General features: G+C 45.7%; 1 protein-coding gene across 4 annotated transcripts in view; it reads left to right on the top strand.

The window, feature by feature from the left end:
• mad1l1 (mitotic arrest deficient 1 like 1) overlaps positions 1-9,345 on the top strand; it is a 41,792-nt gene extending 32,447 nt beyond the window's left edge. For all 4 annotated transcript variants that reach the window (XM_053477658.1, XM_053477661.1, XM_053477662.1 and 1 more), the window contains 2 exons: positions 189-379; positions 9,012-9,345. In XM_053477658.1, coding sequence (XP_053333633.1) covers positions 189-379; positions 9,012-9,173 — 353 coding nt within the window. In that variant the 3' untranslated portion in view covers positions 9,174-9,345. The remainder of the gene's footprint in view (positions 1-188; positions 380-9,011) is intronic.
• Positions 9,346-18,265: the final 8,920 nt, after the last annotated feature.

The raw sequence follows: 18,265 nt of genomic DNA, 5'->3' as shown, positions 1-18,265 counted from the left end.
GTGTCTTGAATGAGTGCTTGTCATGATTGAGGGCGTGTCCCGATCATGGTTGTACATCCTGACTGAACCGTGGGCGTGTCCTGATGGTGGGCGTGTCCTGATTGTGGGTGTCACCGCTCTTTTTCCTTCTTCTGAGGTTTATTTGAATCTCATCGCTATAGTAACGCGTGTGCTGTGTCCTTTGTCAGATCTGCGTAAACAGATGGAGAGCGCGAAGCTGAAGAACCAGCGTCTGAAGGAGGTGTTCCAGAAGAAGATCCAGGAGTTCCGGACCGCCTGCTACGTTCTGACTGGGTACCAGATCGACATCACTGTGGAGAACCAGTACCGCCTGACCTCGGTGTACGCCGAGCGCATGGAGGACTCGCTGTTGTTCAAGGTGCGCACACGCGCACACACACACACACACACACACACACACACACACACACACACACACACACACTACTTATACAGTATAGTAATTAAATATATTGTACTCTCCTGAATCTTCAAGGTTGATGTTCCTCTGAAACGTCACCTGTTTAAGACTTTATTAAATATAACGTTTACATTTAACAGGTTTTGCCACTTATTTTAGACTCTGAAGTATTTAACACGCTGACGGACTCGTTATTCTAAGACGTTATCTCGTTATTATCTCGTTATTTAAACAGAGCATCTGATCATCTCGTTACAGTCTCTTCTTCTCTCTCTTGTTCTGTTTTGAGCATCGTCCTGAAACTCTGTGTGTGTTTGTCATGTGTGTGTTCGGTTTTGAGCTCTCGTGTTATGAGTTCAGTGATGTTTAACTCTGCGCTGCATCACGTCTCTGCGCTCTATAACACGGCGGCGTCTCCTCACAGCGCGGACTCGGCGGTACAGAAGCCTCTCATGTCCACTTCCTGCGCTTTAAGAGCTGGTCACACTGCACTCGTCCTGTTGGGTCGTCCCTCCTCCTGATCACTCTCCTCCGCACACAGCTCCTGGTCCACACGTGAAGATCTCTCCTCAGGGGCTCCAGGGCTCCTCAGTGTTCTTCTCTTCAATGTGTTAGGGCTCAGTTAGAGCTCGGGCGGGGCTACACCGCGTCCTCCTCCCGCTTTAATACCCTGACCGTTTAAAGAAGTCTCTTCATCTTCTGTCCTTCATTCTGCTTAAACCTGCACACCTTACACACCACTTCCACAGGCCACGCCCACAGGACAGACACTACAGGCCACGCCCACAGGACATCCTGCTTGTGATATGAACTTCAGTAACCTTTGCTGCTAAACTCTCAGTCTGTGTTTGGTTCCCAGACTGAAGGCTTTTACTTTAAAGACGTGTGTGTGTGTGTGTGTGTGTGTGTGTGTTATATATATGAGAACGCTGCTGGAGAAACTTTGTGTTTGCTGAAACTTCCAGTAAAACTCTGATATTGTCTGTGAGATGATTTCCATTATTAAAAAAATGTAATTTTCCAGTAAACAGTTTTGTGAAGAACTCGAGACTTAATAAAAGCCTGACACCGGGGACGCGCGGCCGAGCGCTCCAAAACATCCCAACACTCTGAAATCATCTGGGATAAACAGAAAATGATGTAGCGAGGCGCTACACAGCTCTACATGCGCTATACAGCTCTACGCGGCGCTAGACAGTGCGCGTCCCGACGTGAGACGCGTTTAAATCCTCAGGTTGAAAACACAGTGAAATAAAACTCGCTGTTTATTACTGTAACGTTTAACGTGCAGGAAAACAGGAGGGCGAGGAGAGCGTTAGGGAGCGCCCTGACCCTGTGTCACATGACCCCACATGACCTCACATGACCTCACATGACCTCACATGACCCCACATGACCTCACCTCATCAGTGTTTACTCCCTCTTCTTCTACATCAGGAGCTGTTGGTTCATGCTCTAGAACAGACCTTTTAAATTATTCTCATGTTGAGGTGTGTGTGTGTGTGTGTGTGTGTGTGTGTGTGTGTGTGTGTAACCTTAGTGTAAGGAGTCTCCAGTGTGAGTGGTGTTATAGAGACCTCTGACCAATCATAGGTGCCTATTTTAGTCTAAAAAAAAAGCCCATGCCATCTAACCTTCCTGCCTCACACACACACACACACACACACACACACACACAGACGCCCGGCTGATTTTCAGATCTTTTTAAAAAAAAAATTTAAAACCCACAGTGCTTTGTGTGTTTCTGTGTATGTATGTGTGTGTGTGTTTGCGCGCGGTGTGTCAAATCAGGTGTGTTGAGACCACCTGAGTCCCTCCTGCTAAAGATAATTTCCTGTCAGTATTTATTAACCTTGAGGATCTTGTGTACACACACACACACACACACACACACACACTGCGCTTCCTCTGTGACAGTTTGTCTTACTGATGAGAATTACTAGAAGGGGATTGGTGTGTGTGTTGTTTTTTGTTTTTCTCTCTCTCTCACGCACAAGTGCACGCACACACACACACACACACACACACTCCAGTCTCTGTGTGTCTGTTGTGAGGAGGATGGAATGATGTACCATTTGTTTGTTAGTGTATAATAAGGCGTGTCAGGGTGTAAGTGGGCGTGTCAGGTGCTCGCTCAGTGTGAGGAGGTACGCAGGTGTGTGTGTGTGTGTGTGTGTGTGTGTGTGTGTGTGTGTGTGTGTGTGTGTAAGTAAGATGAGTGTTGTCTCTTAGAAATGGGCGTGTCTTGACCTTTAGTCTAAGCTCGTTGAAGGAGGGTGTGGCTTGTGATCATCCTGTCACATGCCTGTATAGTCGCGCGGTTCCCGAGCCCCGCGCTTGTGTCGCGTTCACACACTCGCCTGCTCAGGTGTCATAGCCGCGGCGAGCGCGCGGAGCTCTGGGGTTCTCTCCTGTCCAATCAGGAGCTGATTAGCGAGTCTAACCGAGCCGCTGATTACATCCTGAAGCCCTGTGTGTGTGTGTGTGTGTGTGTGTGTGTGTGTGTGTGTGTGTGTGTGTCGTGCTGAGAGAGATAGCGTGGCTGATCAGATTAGTGCTAATGGAATGTGTCAAAGTTTTAGAGAGAGTTTTATTAGATGTGATGCCACGCCTGCCACGCCCACAACTCACTCATTCCCACACTTTCAGGATATACCTTTGTCTCTCTCTCATACACACACACACACACACACACACACACACACACACACACACACACACACACACACACACACACTGTTCTGTGGTTCTAATAACAGAGTGTTTAGCATAAAAAAACAATATAGAGTGGCTTGCAAAAGTATTTACCCCCCAAAACTACCTAAACAAACACTAACTGGACGAACAATACTTTAGTATTTAGAGATGTTGATGGAAGCCACACTCAGGCCTTCCATCTGGAGGAGTATAAGAGGAGTGAAGGTTTGGGTCTCACGGTGCTGACGCAGGTCGTGTCTCAGGTAACCCCATCCCCTGTAGTGAAACGTGGTGGTGGTGGTGGACATCATGCTCTGGAGATGATTTCATCCTCAGAATCTGAGCTTCAAGAAGACGCAGCAGGGTATGACGAGAGAACCTGAGAGAAGAAGCTCTGGGAGAAGCCTCACAGTTTCCTATAACGGAGTTCCTCGTGTCCTTCACCTCATGCCCTTTACCTCGTGTCCATTACTTTCTGATCAGTTGTTGGTTGCTGCTGTAGTGATGTTGTATTGATGTTCCTGGGGTGTTCCTTGCCTGACATGGTGAGTGTGGAGTGTTCCAGGCTGTATAGTGGAGGAGTGTTTACAGAGCGTGTATTCTCCTTTCTGATGGAAGGTGAGGCGAGAGAATCCGTCCCTCAAGTCGTCTGTGGTTCATTCCGTCAGTATGGCTATTTCCTCTCTGTACTGCTGTCCATCACAGAGACGTCCTCTTGTGGACGCCGGTCTAAAAGTTTATTGAAGCTGGATTAAAAAATAAAAAAGACTAAAGTAAAATGTAAAAATGTCTCTACGTACAGAGAGCTGGTCGGCTGGTGGTTTTACCACCACCTCTAGACCTCCACCTCAACACCACCACCGTCGCTGCCACTACCATCAACACCACCATCGTCACTGCCACTACCATCAACACCATCAACACAATCAACACCACCACTACCATCACGACAGTCAACACAAACACCACCACAAACACCAACACCACTGATAACATGACCACCGTCACCAACAGCACTAATGTCGAGGGTACCACCACTTTCAGCACTACCATCAACACATACATAGCCATCATTAACAACACCAACACCTCCACCAGCACCCCAGTTATCATCAACACCACAAACACAAACACCACCTCTGTCAAGGCAACCACCATCAACACCACCATCACCCCAGTTATCATCAGTAACACCAACACCCTACTGGACTGGAGTGCGGAGCAGAAGTTTATCTCTACGTTATCTCTTGTATGAGACGTGAAAGTTAAACAATCAACACAACTTGCACAACAGTGTTTATAAAATACTCTTAATAACTAATGTTTATTAATATTATTATTATTATTTAACATTTATTTAACATTAATATTTATACTTAAAAGACACTAAACATGAGTGTTACTGAATCAAAGCGAAAATCTTGATTCCAGTCCAATCATCAGTCAGGTCTGATACACCGCTCTAATCAACACCGTGACTAAACACATCATACACACTTCAGTATAAACACATTGACAGTGTTTCAGGGCGGAGTGTGATCTCCTGAGATGAGCAGAGACTCAGTGTAGTGAAAATAAAACTCGGGACAGAGCCTCAGACTGAGACATTGTGTGTGTGTGTGACAGGTCAGTGTTCAGAGACGTCCTTCTGAGATCCTGCACAATTCCCACTGATGCTCCTGTCTTGTCTCTCCTCTCATTTATTTGGCGTCCTACTGCTGTGTGTGTGTGTGTGTGTGTGTGTTTGTGTGTGTGTGTGTGTGTGTTTGTGTGTGTGTGTGTGTGTGTGTGTGTGAGAGAGAGATCAGTGATGTAGAAACATGAAGAATCAGTTCTTCCAGAGACTCGAGATGATTAAGAGTCACCACTGGTTCTTCAGGCTGGTTCTTTTTCTTTTTAATAAACATTGTGTACGGAGACTCCGCGCTCTCTCTCGCCTCTGAAAGCTAAATGTCAGAATCTGCATGTGAGTGAAGCCTCTGCATTTCACTGATTAGTGAATTGAGTCCTCGTCCCCGAGCAGACGTCTTAACGAGGGAGACCTGTCTCGTCTCCCGGCTGGAGATTGGGTCTGTTTACGCCGCGTGGAGCGCTCTGTGTGGGATCAAAGCTGCGTCGTGGTTAACCTGTGTAACTATCAAACCGCGAAAATCTGCAGGCTATTACAGTAACGAACACACAGTCAGGAACTTTTAAAACACATCTGTGGGGTAAAATAAATCTAGAGTTTAAGACTAAACGGTGGAGTTCAGGGAAATTAAAGGAGCGAAGACGAACCATTTGTTAAGTCCTAATAACTGGCTGTGCCATCCTTGACAGTAACATCCACAGTCCAGTGTTTGTGATAACTGGCACTGAGTCATTCACATCACCGTGGATGAATTTTGGTCCGCTCTTCTTTGCAGAATTGTTACAGTTTAGCCGCATTGAGGGTTTTTGAGCATGAACGGTCTAAGTTCATCTCTATCAGATTCAAGTTCAGACTTTGACTAGGCCACTCCAAAACCTGAATTTTATTTATTAAAATTTTTTTACCCATATATTTCTAAGATAAACATTTGATTTATGATCTTAAGCATTTAAGAGAGACAAATATAACAACAAAAAAAAAAAAACAGGAGGTGGGCGAAAAAGTTTTTATGACACTCTATTTGTATTTAATGTTTTTTTTTAATAATATATATATATATAAATATATATATATATATATATATATATATATATATATATATAATTTAAAACAATAATTGAAAACAACTTTACCGTTTTCTAGTGATTTTTACATTTGGCCGAACCCCTTATCCAGAGTGACTTACATTTTTATTTATTTATAAATCTGAGTAGTTAAGTAGTTATCGCTCTCGGGCCCAACAGGGACAACTTGATGGAGTGTGAACCTGGGACCTTCTGAACCGTAGTTCAACGTCTTAACCACTAAACGACCCCTGACCCCCAGCACAATGTCAAGTACAGCGATAAGAAGAGCAAGAGCTTTATATAAGCTATCGCCGTTGGTCTTTATGGACTCCACACGATGCTGGAAACACTGGAGATTCTGGTCATGGTGGCCATCAGGTTCTGCATGAGGCTGATGTTAAACCCTAATCTCCACACTGTTACACCAGCAGAACTGGCTGCACTGGTCCCACAGAGTCCATGGAGTCCTGCTCTCGATGCTGTAATGTTCTTCTAGTTTTCAGCTCTCCACAGTGTAGCCTCAGATTCCTGTTCTTGGCTGACAGAAACAGAACCTGATGTAGTTCTGCTAAAGCTCATCCTCCTTAATCATCTTATTTTTGAGATGCGTTTCTGTTCAGCACGGCTGTGAAGAGTGATTACAGTAGTGGGGTTACAGTAGACTTCCCGTCTGTCCTCTAACCATCTTTAATTAGCAGGCCGATTTCCCCCAGCAGAACCGAACCTCTGAAGACCTTCGGAAAGCCTGGATGAAATGTTTTTTAAAGTTTTAGACTCTCGACTTGAGAGAGAGAGAGAAGCTCGGTTTAACCAGTCGTGTTAGCGAGATTGATTTTATACGCATTGCAGGATCAGTACTTTTCATGCGTATTCTCGTTTCCATTAGCGCGCTGATGAATAGACGCTCAGCTGATCGTTGTGGAGAGCTGACAGGCGGTTCTGCACCACAGCGCCGGTTAATTGAGCCGTAGCAAAGATGCTCAGGGTTATCGATCTAAACGTGTCGAAAACAGAAAAGAAGGAGAGTGTGATGGGCCACGCTGGTGTGGGTGCTGTTTTACTTTTAATGCTGATGTTTGTCCTGGTGTTTATCTGGTGTTTATCTGATGTTCATCTGGTGTTAATGCTAGTGTAAATCTGCTGTTTATTTGATGTTTATCCTGGAGTTTATCTGGTGTTAATGCTGTTGTTTATCTGGTGTTAATGCTGGTGTTTATCTGGTGTTAATGCTGGTGTTTATCTGGTGTTAATGCTGGTGTTTAACTGTTGTTAATGCTGGTGTTTATCTGGTGTTTATTTGATGTTAATGCTGGTGTTTATCTGGTGTTAATGCTGGTGTTTATCTGGTGTTTATCTGGTGTTTATCTGGTGTTAGTGCTGGTGCTTATCCTGATGTTTATCTGGTCTTTATTTGGTGTTTATCATGATGTTTATCTAGTGTTTATTTGGTGGTAATGCTGGTGTTTATCTGGTTTTTATTTGATGTTAATGCTGGTGTTATCTGTTGTTAATGCTGGTGTTATCTGTTGTTAATGCTGGTGTTTATCCTGATGTTATTCTGGTGTTTATTTGATGTTAATGCTGGTGTTTATCTGGTGTTTATTTGATGTTAATGCTGGTGTTAATGCTGGTGTTAATGCTGGTGTTAATGCTGGTGTTTATCTCGTGTTTATTTGATGTTAATGCTGGTGTTAATGTTGGTGTTGATGCTGGTGTTTATTTGGTGTTACCGCTGGTGTTGGAGAAACAGCGTGGTGATCTTCACTCAGTTAAAGCCTGGGGGGGGGGGGGGGAGTTGGTGCAAGTGTACATTGTGTATGTATATCCCCCTTGTGTTAAAGCTGTGTTAGTGTGTGTGTGTAATTATGTTTTACTCTGAGCAGCACTTAAAGCTGATTAAACATTTCCAGCTCTTCACACCTCTTTAATTCACAGATAATTCCATGACGCTTTCCCGCTCGCTCTCACAGCGTCACACACTGATTAGGGAAGAAACGAGTTCTGTATGGAATTAATTATACACCACATTAATAAAAATCACAATCGAAGAGTGGGATCGTGTTTAGAGAAGTTAATGAACGCTGAGGTTCCAGGTCTCCAGCGAGTGTCGCGAGTCGCTTGTGTAGCGCGCAGGAGACCTGCAGCCTCGGAGCAGACGTCTCAGTTCTTTTCACAGATTTCCAGACGGAACCCAGTCGATTTCATTTGTTACTCTGAGAGTAACGTGTGGAGGAGGGGAGAAAGTGAAAGCTCCTCCCACTCGTCACAAAATTATTCCTGCCTTTCCACGTGTGTGTTTCAGGAGAAGCCGCGTGTCTCGTGATGGCGTGTGTAAACTCCTGCGTGGCGACTCGTTCCTCTGAACCTCTGAACATCGATGGTTTTCAGATTGTTTAATCATCAACAAGTTTAATGATGAATTTTCACCTTTAAATGTCTTATTTATTTTAATTATGTGCTAATTTAATGCCAGCTTTCAAAACAAATCCATGAATTAAAACTAATTAGTCTGGCTCTCCAGACAAGGTGAAAGTAATGGCACCCTGCAGTTGCTGAGCTGCATCACTGGATGCGTTCATACACACTGAGTCTAGGAGGCGCTATTTTATCTTTTTATCTCTCCTCAAGGCCTGATCAGGTTTAGTGGGCGGGGTTAAGTGTGAACGTAAGACTGGCTTTTTTGCGTTTTTGATCACTACACACTGCCGGAGTGTGTGGAGCGAAACCAAGCTTCATTAGGACCCTGATGAAGTTTGAGCACGGCTAATCCGTGGTAACTTTATGGGGCTCGTTGAGCTTGCGTGTTCCCGCCGTGCTCTCGCGCTCGATGTTAGATTTTGCAAGTTGAAAAAACAAAACACATTGTTGACGAAAAGGTCGAATATCGCTCGCTGCACATTTCTGAGGTGCTGAATATGCAAACACACGCTGATAAGGTCAGAATTTGAATAAATCTCAGTCTGAGAACAGAAGAAACATGCAGTTGACCTTTCGTAAGTGTGATTTAGGGGAGAAGAGGAAAACAAACCCGCATGGCGCCCGGGACGACACCACGCCGCGCCATGCCGGGGCGGACCAAGTGCCTTCTCCAGCGACTCTGCCTGCGCTTAGCGTGTGTGTGTGTGTGTGTGTGTGTGCGCACTGTAGATTAACCCTGCACTGAACTAATCGTGTGTGTGTGTGTATTCTTCCCCAGGCCAGCGGAGCGGTGGGAACTGGAAGCATGCAGCTCCTGGAGACGGATTTCTCGCGCACGCTGACCGAGCTGGTGGAGCTGCACCTCTTCCACCAGAAGAGCATCCCGGTGTTCCTCAGTGCCGTGACACTCGACCTGTTCAGCCGTCAGACCGTCGCTTAAACACTGCGCTTACACACACACACACACACACACACACTCTCACACTCTCACACACACACACACAATCTGGGAGCCTCGTGTGTTGCCGCGTCCCCGCTGTGAGATCAGGAAATACGAACATTTTTTATTTACTTGTTCCTCCAAATGTTCCAAATAAAGAATAATAACTGTGTGTGTGTGTTTCACTTTAATTCCTTTTTCTGAGTTTGTGGAGAGTTTGTTCAGGTCCACTACATCATGAGAACTTATAATTGAATAAATTGGTGTATTACTTTCTCGGGTCGTGACCTCATAACCTCACTACGATTTCGATCCTGCGTCTGACAGAAAAGCCGCCACGCTGCAGAGGAAAACGACGGCTAACGACGTCGTGAGGAGAGCACAGCGTCCAGTCCGATGCGTGCTGTGTACGGGGAACCCGCTGTGTCTCCTGGTACCTAAATTCCCTGCTGATGTGAAACAGGAAGTACCGTGTGGTTTTACAGTCATCTCACTCTTCAGGATCCAGACTGCAGGAGTGTGATGTGTTCACAATCAGCTCTCAGACCTCATTAATGCGTCTCCATAACCGTCTCCGATACGGAGACAGAAGCGTGAAAATACTGTAGGAGAAATATCATCATCGTGTCATGTACGTCAGGAGGGCCGTCGTCCTGCAGAATGACCTCACGCTCTACAGTTTAATTTACTTCTAAAAAATAACATCCAAGCAGAGATTCCACTTCAGCAGTTCTGTGTGTGTGTGTGTGTGTGTTGTCTTAGTCCTTTGAGAAACTCCTAATTAGACACCGAAGCGTCCTGGTCCAGCTCCTCTTGCGGTATCGAGCAGGAGATTGCATCAGTTCCCGTTTCTCTCTGAGTCTCGCTCCTTCACTCTGCGGTTCAGTCGCGTCGAAGCATTAGGCCTCCAAAGGCTCGTTTAGTGAGTTTCCTTCCAGCGTGCAAACGGAACGACTCTCAAGATGGCGAGAACAGAGCGAGTCTAAAATAATCTGTGTAGAAGAACAGACCTGCAGACATTTACACATTTACATAATCGCCCTGCATCAGATCAGCGGAGTGCTGCGACGCGTTATACCCGAAAACACTTCCTCATTAATGACTCTAGCCCCTGGTAGCCCCGCCCCCTTCTGTAAAATACCATAATGCTGCAATCAGAATTGATCTGCTGCGTGGTAACCTTGAGTTTTACACACCTGACTGAGCTGAAGAGTCCCAGGAGCTGATGATGATGATGATGATGATGATGGTTTCTGAGTGTTCGCTCTCAGAGGATCGTCTGGAACAAGCTGGATCTGCCCTGCGGGAACGTGGCCTCCTGGGAACTCCAACATGGGAATTCCAGGATGTTCTGGAACGCAGAGATGTTTTTCCCTCATTCAGGAACGAGCCTTTTTTTGCTACACTGGGACGCCGGGATGTGTTTTTGCGCCGCTCGGGAACGCCAGGAAATTAGAGATGACTTTTTCACTCTAATGGTTTTATATAGATTTCCTGTTCACGTTTGAGTTCTCCACCGAGTTTTTGCCATTTAAAGTTTTACAGGGTTTTTTTTTTGGTCCTCTATTCAAAGTTAAACTGCTCATGAACCTTTTTCAGGCTTTTTTTCATTTATAATGAATTCACAATAACGTTTAATTAAAGCCTTTTTTATGACAGAACGGTGTGTAAGTCCTGATTTGGGATTTAGGATGTCATTCGCTAATGAAAAACAATAAATGAATGAGGAGCTGACCCGTCCGAGTCGGACAGCCGTTCTGTCTGGAGATAACGAGGACAATAAGAACCTCGTCCTCAGGAAGCATACAAATGAACAGCGAGGCCACCTGATAACCGCCGTCTGGGAACAGAGGAGAGAAAAAAAAGATAAAGTTAGTGGCTGTGAGAACGTTCCCTGGATGGAGCTTAAGTGAAATTGAGTTGGACGAGGCCGGCGCTGCAGGTTAATGACTGCTGGAATTAAGACGGAGGCGAAACTCCACAAAGTTCGCCAACTTCCTCTCTAGTGACGGAGCACAGTGCACTTTCTGCCAAAGCGCCACCGTGACTGTACTGAAGATACGACTGCAGATATCACTCTATTGCGCGTGTGTGTGTGTGTGTGTGTGTGTGTGTGTTATCTATTCTCTGCCCAGTTTGGCATTTTAAACTAGAGAATGTGAGATGGAGCCGGTCCCTGGTGTACGGATGTGGAGGACAGCGATGAGAACAACTGTGACAGAGGTCATTCTGAGCACTCTTACTGCTGTCACTCAAACTGTGTGTGTGTGTGTGTGTGTGTATCTGCTCAAGCACTCTCTACACGTCTTCTTGATGTATTCCAGAGTAAAAACTGTGAGATGTCTGCACTTCTTGTTCTGGTGTGGACTCGCTGGAGAACGTTTAGTATAAACACTTGTGTTTAACGTTTTATTGATGTGTTTGTTGCGTTCGTACATCACTACAGGTCCAGAGAAGTGACGAACACCACTGACTGACAGCCCAGGTCCAGTTTAATGCTGAAACACTAAGAGTTACTTTAAGCCTCTAAGTAAGAAGGAAACAGGTTTAGTTTCGAAGCTGGGGGTCACATGACCTCTGCTACAGGCACAGACAGGAGAGAAATGGATGAGAAACAGATGAACATGTGAGCTCGGTTGGATTTGAACTTTGATGCTAATAGAATAGAACACAAATATCTCTGTGGAATTGAATCCTGACCCATGCTGGTGATCCCTGCAGATGGTGGAGCTCTACCCCGTACTGAACGTCAGTGGTGTGTGGGAAGGTGGAGAGCGGTGCTGCTCAGCAGGTGATCGGACAGGACGGTTCAAAGCTACACAACCTCGGGACGGTCTGACAGATAGTGACCCAGGAGATCATGGACATGTCCACCTACATTCTCCTCCTTCTCCTCTCTCTCTCTCTCTCTCTCTCTCAGCAGGACAGGTTTAATGATGTTACCTGTGCTCCAGAAATTAGAGAGAGTCATTCACACTGATGTTGTATGGGTGTAGGCCTTTAGCATTGGATACGACTTCCTCGTCCACTCCTACCGGTGACATGTAGACGAAATAGGACCTGGGAGGAAACAGCACCAGTCTCTCTAGGACCTTAAAGACGTGCGACCTGAGGGATACTAGCCTATTCAGGAAGGAGGGAGTTGTCTTGTCTTCTTTAAAATGGGAACCAGGCAAGATGTTTTCCACAGTTATGGCAGTTCTTCTGTTAAAGTCTCAGATTTAAAGAGGTGCAGAAGGATTCCAAAAAGCTGGACTATAACATGATGGATGATTGGCAAAGAGGGGTAATTAGGGGGAGGTAGAGGTGTAAATCTCTTGGGGGGTGAATCAGTGTTTGTCAGTTTCTGAGACCCAAAAACTGTCATCTGTTCTTCTGTTGATCCGTACAACCTGCCTGCAAAAAGAGGGAGTGCTGACTCAGGACATGACAAACTATGGTTTATGCTCTCATCAGGTCAGGAATTGTAAATACCTTAAATCCCAGGAACATTTTACCAACAGTACAGTGCAGGGTTTATCTGAGAACAAAAAGGTGGCAAAAATGACTTGCAGTCGGGTGCAGCTGGGTTGGTTGGAGAGTGGACAGTTGGGTTGGGGACAGAAGGATCGGGCTGAGCAGAGTTGGGAGGGGGGATCAGGAACTAGAGGAACGGGGCCAGGAACTGGAGGAACTAGAGGAACAGGGCCAGGAACTGGAGGAACTAGAGGAACGGGGTTAGGAACTGGAGGAATGGGACTGAATCAAGAGAAGTGGGAGAACTTGCAGTTGGGTTGATTGGAGCAGACCAGGGTGGAGTGGGGATGGGGTCTGATGACATTTCTGTGAGCAATGACAGTGTTGGAGTTCACACACCTGTAACTGAACATGTGACCAGAGAAAACCTTCAAATCTTTGATTAAACCCGAATCAGGCTAACGACCGGTTGGTGACGAGGAAATAAATATTCTGACTTCTCACGCTTATGACTGATCTCAAAATTATTATCCCAAAATTCTGACTTATTTCCTCTGAGGTGCGACACGGATTATCCGCTCGCTGAATTATTAATGTTTTAATACGCTTATCGTCGGTAGCTTTAAGGCCTCGGTTTAGTTTCCTGTTAGACTTGACTCCGTCACCGTCTCACTGCGTTCATACGTTTATAAACAGATTTCTATAAGGATTTAATTAATTGTAATTACAGTAATTCCACACATCTGTTATCTGCAGCGCTGATCCTGTGTTGGGTCGCGGGGGCGGAGTCGGTCACAGGGAGCTCAGGGGCACAGGGTACACCCAGGATACACACACAAACACACACCTAATTACACACTAGGAAGACGTTTGTGAACACTAGTCAGCCTGAAGAAGCTCTGACCCACTCTGCTCCCCTTTTACAGTATATTACATTTGTATATTGTATTTGCAATACATAATATTTATTCATAAGCCTAAATAAAAGTGATGTGTGTGTGTGTGAGGGAGGAAGGTGTGAGCTCGGGTTCCGGCTCTGAGATTCAGTTCTGCGGCTCTGCAGCCCCTGTTCTACTTTATTTTAATATTTTTGCCCGAGTGTCTTTTTTCTGCCAAACGATTCAGAAGTTTTATATTGCCGTTTCTTAGATCCGCTCCTGGAGCACGGCTCCGCTCCTGAGGCTTGCTGTTCTCCCTGATGAACCTCCCTGATGAGTCTTGTGCGTCGGGTTCGAGCAGAAAAACACAAAAGCGCCTGAAGGAGCTGCAGCTCCGTGACCAGGTTTAAGAAAAGCTCTGTACGTCCCTGTGAGGAATTCTCCAAATGTCTTCCAACTGATCACAGAATCCCTCATCGCTTTAGCTCTTATAAACTCAAACACGCCTCCACACACACACACACACACACACTCACACACTCTCCTCTCTCACGCGCTCCATTCCCTCCGGCATAAAACATTCAAACTCATGGAGGTGTATCAGCACTCAGCATGCTACACTGGAGTGTGTGTGTGTGTGTGTGTGTGTGTGAGAGAGAGAGAGATCACATTAGCTCCAATAACCCGCCCTATCATGATTGCTCAGAAGCTTCCAAAAGGAGTTTTCTTGCCGCGTTAGAAGCGTCTTAAATGGATTACGGAAACCCAGAAGGCGTTTTTGTTCGTTCTTTTCTCCTCTTCTTCATTGTATCTTCTTTTCTTATCTGTTTTTTTCCTCCCTCTCTTCATTTCCCTTCTGCAGGCTTGATTACTCCGCCGTATCGAATCGCACTTGGCTTCGGTTTCCATTGAAACGTGGGATTTTCTGCACAAACTTCGGTGTAATGCTGAGACTTCATGAGAAAGATAATGTGTGTAATGTTCTTTAGACTCGGGAACGAATCCACAGCTTCATTGTTCTCGCGCTCGATTCTTATTATTGTAGGAAGTCAGACATTAATCATTAATCTGACTTCCTCTGAAAATCAGTTTCAACCACCTCACTAAGAAACACACAGACTTTTCTGAATATTCCTTCCATCAGCACCAGAGCGACACGAAACATCTTCGTTTGTTTTCATCAGATAATAATCTCGTACTTTACTGTTCCTGGCTTTATTTATTTATTTATTTATTTATTTATAACACTGCTGTACTGAATCCTGGCCTCTGATTGGTCAGAAGGATTTTCTATAACAGCAGGTCGTTCTAATTCACACCTATAATGGGATAAAATCAGGGTCAGGGGTCACTCAGTGGTTAAGGTGTTGGACTGCGGCTCAGAAGGTCCCAGGTTCGACTGCTCAGATGTATAATGAGATAAGAATGTAAGTCGCTGTGGATCAGGATGGCTGCTCGATGCTGAAATGTGAAATGTTTGTTGTTAATCAGTTGGTTTGAGGAGTGATCACTCAGGGTTCCAGGCAGATGAGCTCATGTAGGATGTACTGAAGTCCTAGTTGTTGATTAGTTTCCTGTAACAGCGCCTCCTGCAGTGGTTTACTTCCTAATTAAAGCTTAAAGTCCAGCCTGATTCCAGACACCGCATTAAAGCTCTCGTCACTGTGAAGCTGATGTTTTATTATTTATTCGGTTCTGAAGACACATATTTCAATTGCTCTCGGATCTGAGATTTGCTTTCCAAAAGGATCTGTTCTTCATAATTCATGAAAAAGCCTGAGGGTGTAATTATGTTTCTGAACAAGAAAAGAGGAAGAAGAAGCAGCGCAGGCAGTTCTCCGGGGGGTGGGGGGCGGGGTTAGAGGGGAGGAGAGAGGGGGAAGGGGAGGAGGAGGGGAGACGAAAAGAGGAGGAGAGGGGAGACGAGGGGAGAAGAGAAGGAAAGGGAGGAGAGGAGGAGAGGGAAGACGAGGAGAGGAGTGGGGAGAAGGAGAGGAAGGAAGAGGAGAGGAGAGGAGGGGGAGGAGAGGGGAGGCCTACTGGTGTAAAGCAGTTGGTTGTGTTTCTACGATGCATCCGGGAAGTATTCACAGCGCATCCCTTTTTTCCGCCTTATTCTAAAACGGATTAAATTAATTTTTTCCTCAGAATTCTACACACAACACCCCATAATAACAACATGAAATAAGTTTACATGGGATTTTTGCAAATGTTTTTAAAAAAAAATTGAGAAAGCACATGTAAATAAGTATCCACAGCCTTTTCAAAATTGAGCTCAGACACATCCTGTTCCTCCTGATCATCCAATTCCCCCTGATCACCCTGTTCCCCCTGATCATCAAGTTCCCCCTGATCACCCTGTTCCCCCTGATCATCCAGTTCCCTCTGATCATCCTGTTCCCCCTGATCATCCAGCTCCCCCTGATCACCCTGTTTCCCCTGATCACCCTGTTCCCCCTGATCACCCTGTTTCCCCTGATCATTCTGTTCCCCCTGATCATCCTGTTCCCCCTGATCACCCTGTTCCCCCTGATCATCCTGTTCCCCCTGATCACCCTGTTCCCCCTGATCATCCAGTTTCCCCTGATCACCCTGTTTCCCCTGATCACCCTGTTTCCCCTGATCATCCTGTTTCCCCTGATCACCCTGTTTCCCCTGATCATCCTGTTTCCCCTGATCACCCTGTTTCCCCTGATCATCCAGTTCCCCCTGATCATCCTGTTTCCCCTGATCATCCTGTTTCCCCTGATCACCCTGTTTCCCCTGATCATCCTTGAGATGTTTCTGCAGATTAATTGGAGTCCACTTGTGGTAAATTCAGTTGATTGGACATGATTTGGAGAGACACACACCTGTCTATATAAGGTCTCACAGTTAACAGTTCATGTCAGAGCAGAAACTCAGCATGAAGTCAAAGGAATTGTCTGTAGACCTCCGAGACAGGATTGTCTCCAGGCACAGATCTGGGGAAGGTTACAGAAAGATTTCTGTTGCTGTGAAGGTCCCAATGAGCACAGTGGCCTCCGTTATCCATAGGTGGAAGAAGTTAGAAACGGGCCGGCCATCTAAACTGAGCGATCGGGGGAGAAGGGCCTTAGTCAGGGAGGTGACCAAGAACCCGATGGTCACTCAGTCAGAGCTCCAGAGGTCCTCTGTGGAAAGAGAAGAACCTTCCAGCATGACAGCTCACTAAGGCAGTGATGTTACAAGGATACAACACTCAGGGATGTGCCGTGCCAGGAACTTAATGAGGACAGTAAGACCCGCCCCCTCACCCCGGCCCATAGCTGGTAATGTTCCTGTAACAGGCCCCTCCCCCTGGCCCCGTCCCCTGCCCCCTCCCCCAGTGTGGTTTATTAATGAGTGAGTGTTTAGGACCATTAGTGTGTGTGTGTGATGGATCCTTATAAACATGCCCCAAGTGTGTTTTCAGAGTTTTTGACTTCTCTCTGTCCTTGAAGCAGACTGTCAGTAATTTTGTTTTCACACACACACACACACACACACACACACGGAGCAATTAGAGAAGAGATCATGAGGCTGATCATCCGCTAGTAAATTAAAGCCTCACTAATTACCCTAACTGTCGCTCTAAGTGCTGGGCCAGCAGACTGTGTGTGTGTGTGTGTGTGTGTGTGTGTGTGTGTTGATCTGTTACCCCTCCCACTCTGTCATGCTGTAAGTTTATTTCTCGTCAGATAAACATTCACGAAGCGAAGGTCTTTGAGCATCATAAGGCGTTTTGTAAGGGATGAAGGGGTAAATACTTTTGCACAGAGCAGTATGTTGAATATCAGCACGTCCTTTAGATTTATTCGGTGCCGGTCTGTTCCTCTCGGGCCGTCTGGGCGTCTGAGCACTGCCAGGTGGCCCGTGTGTGTGAGGTCGTGACCTGGAAGTGACATCACTGACAGTTTTATTAAAGGGGTCGTTTCACATCAAATCAGCTGAGGAGCGGACACACACACACACACACACACACACACACACACACACACACACACACAGAGCAGGCAGGGGGCGCTGATGAGTTCACTCTCCAACAGCAGCTCTGCAGTAGCGCAGGCTCACATTAATGCACGAGTTCCCGTTTCCATGGTAACAGCTGTTTTTTTCCTGAGGATGTTTATGGAAAACGTTTCTTTCTAAAAGTCAGGAGCAGAATCTGTGTGTGTGTGTGTGTGTGTGTGCAGGATGTTTAGAAACAACAACAATTATAAAATCAGTTTATTAAAAAAAAAGCTTACACACACACACACACACACACACACAGCTTGTCTGTTTCTCTCCCATCGAATCCGTCTGTGTGTTTAATTCTCATTACAGTCACCTTTACACAAGTGTCACATACACACACACACATACTATACAGCTGGGGGCCAAAAGTTTTGAGAATGACACAGATCTACATTTCACTGCGGTTGTGCTGCTCCAGTGTGTGTAGATGTTTGTGTGAGATGTTCCTCTGGTCTCCTGATGTATAATTACACACATTTCATTAAAGACTTTTATTGTCTGTTACATGAAGTTTATATATAGACTCGGTGTTTACACTGTTCATCTTCTACATGCTGTCAATCACCTCCTGGTCCTCACACTGACACTGATTAACAATTGTGTCATTCTCATAACTTTTAGTCTCTGGCTGTACACACACGCACACACACACACACACACACTCATCATCTCCACCACTTCATCGTGTGTGCAGCTCAGCTGTTCTGGATCAGTTCTCGCAAGAACAGTATTGTGTCGAGT

The sequence above is a fragment of the Clarias gariepinus genome, chromosome 18 (genome assembly GCF_024256425.1).
Source record: "Clarias gariepinus isolate MV-2021 ecotype Netherlands chromosome 18, CGAR_prim_01v2, whole genome shotgun sequence".
Classification (NCBI taxonomy): Eukaryota; Metazoa; Chordata; class Actinopteri; order Siluriformes; family Clariidae; genus Clarias; species Clarias gariepinus.
This window is presented reverse-complemented; position numbering and strand designations above follow the sequence as displayed.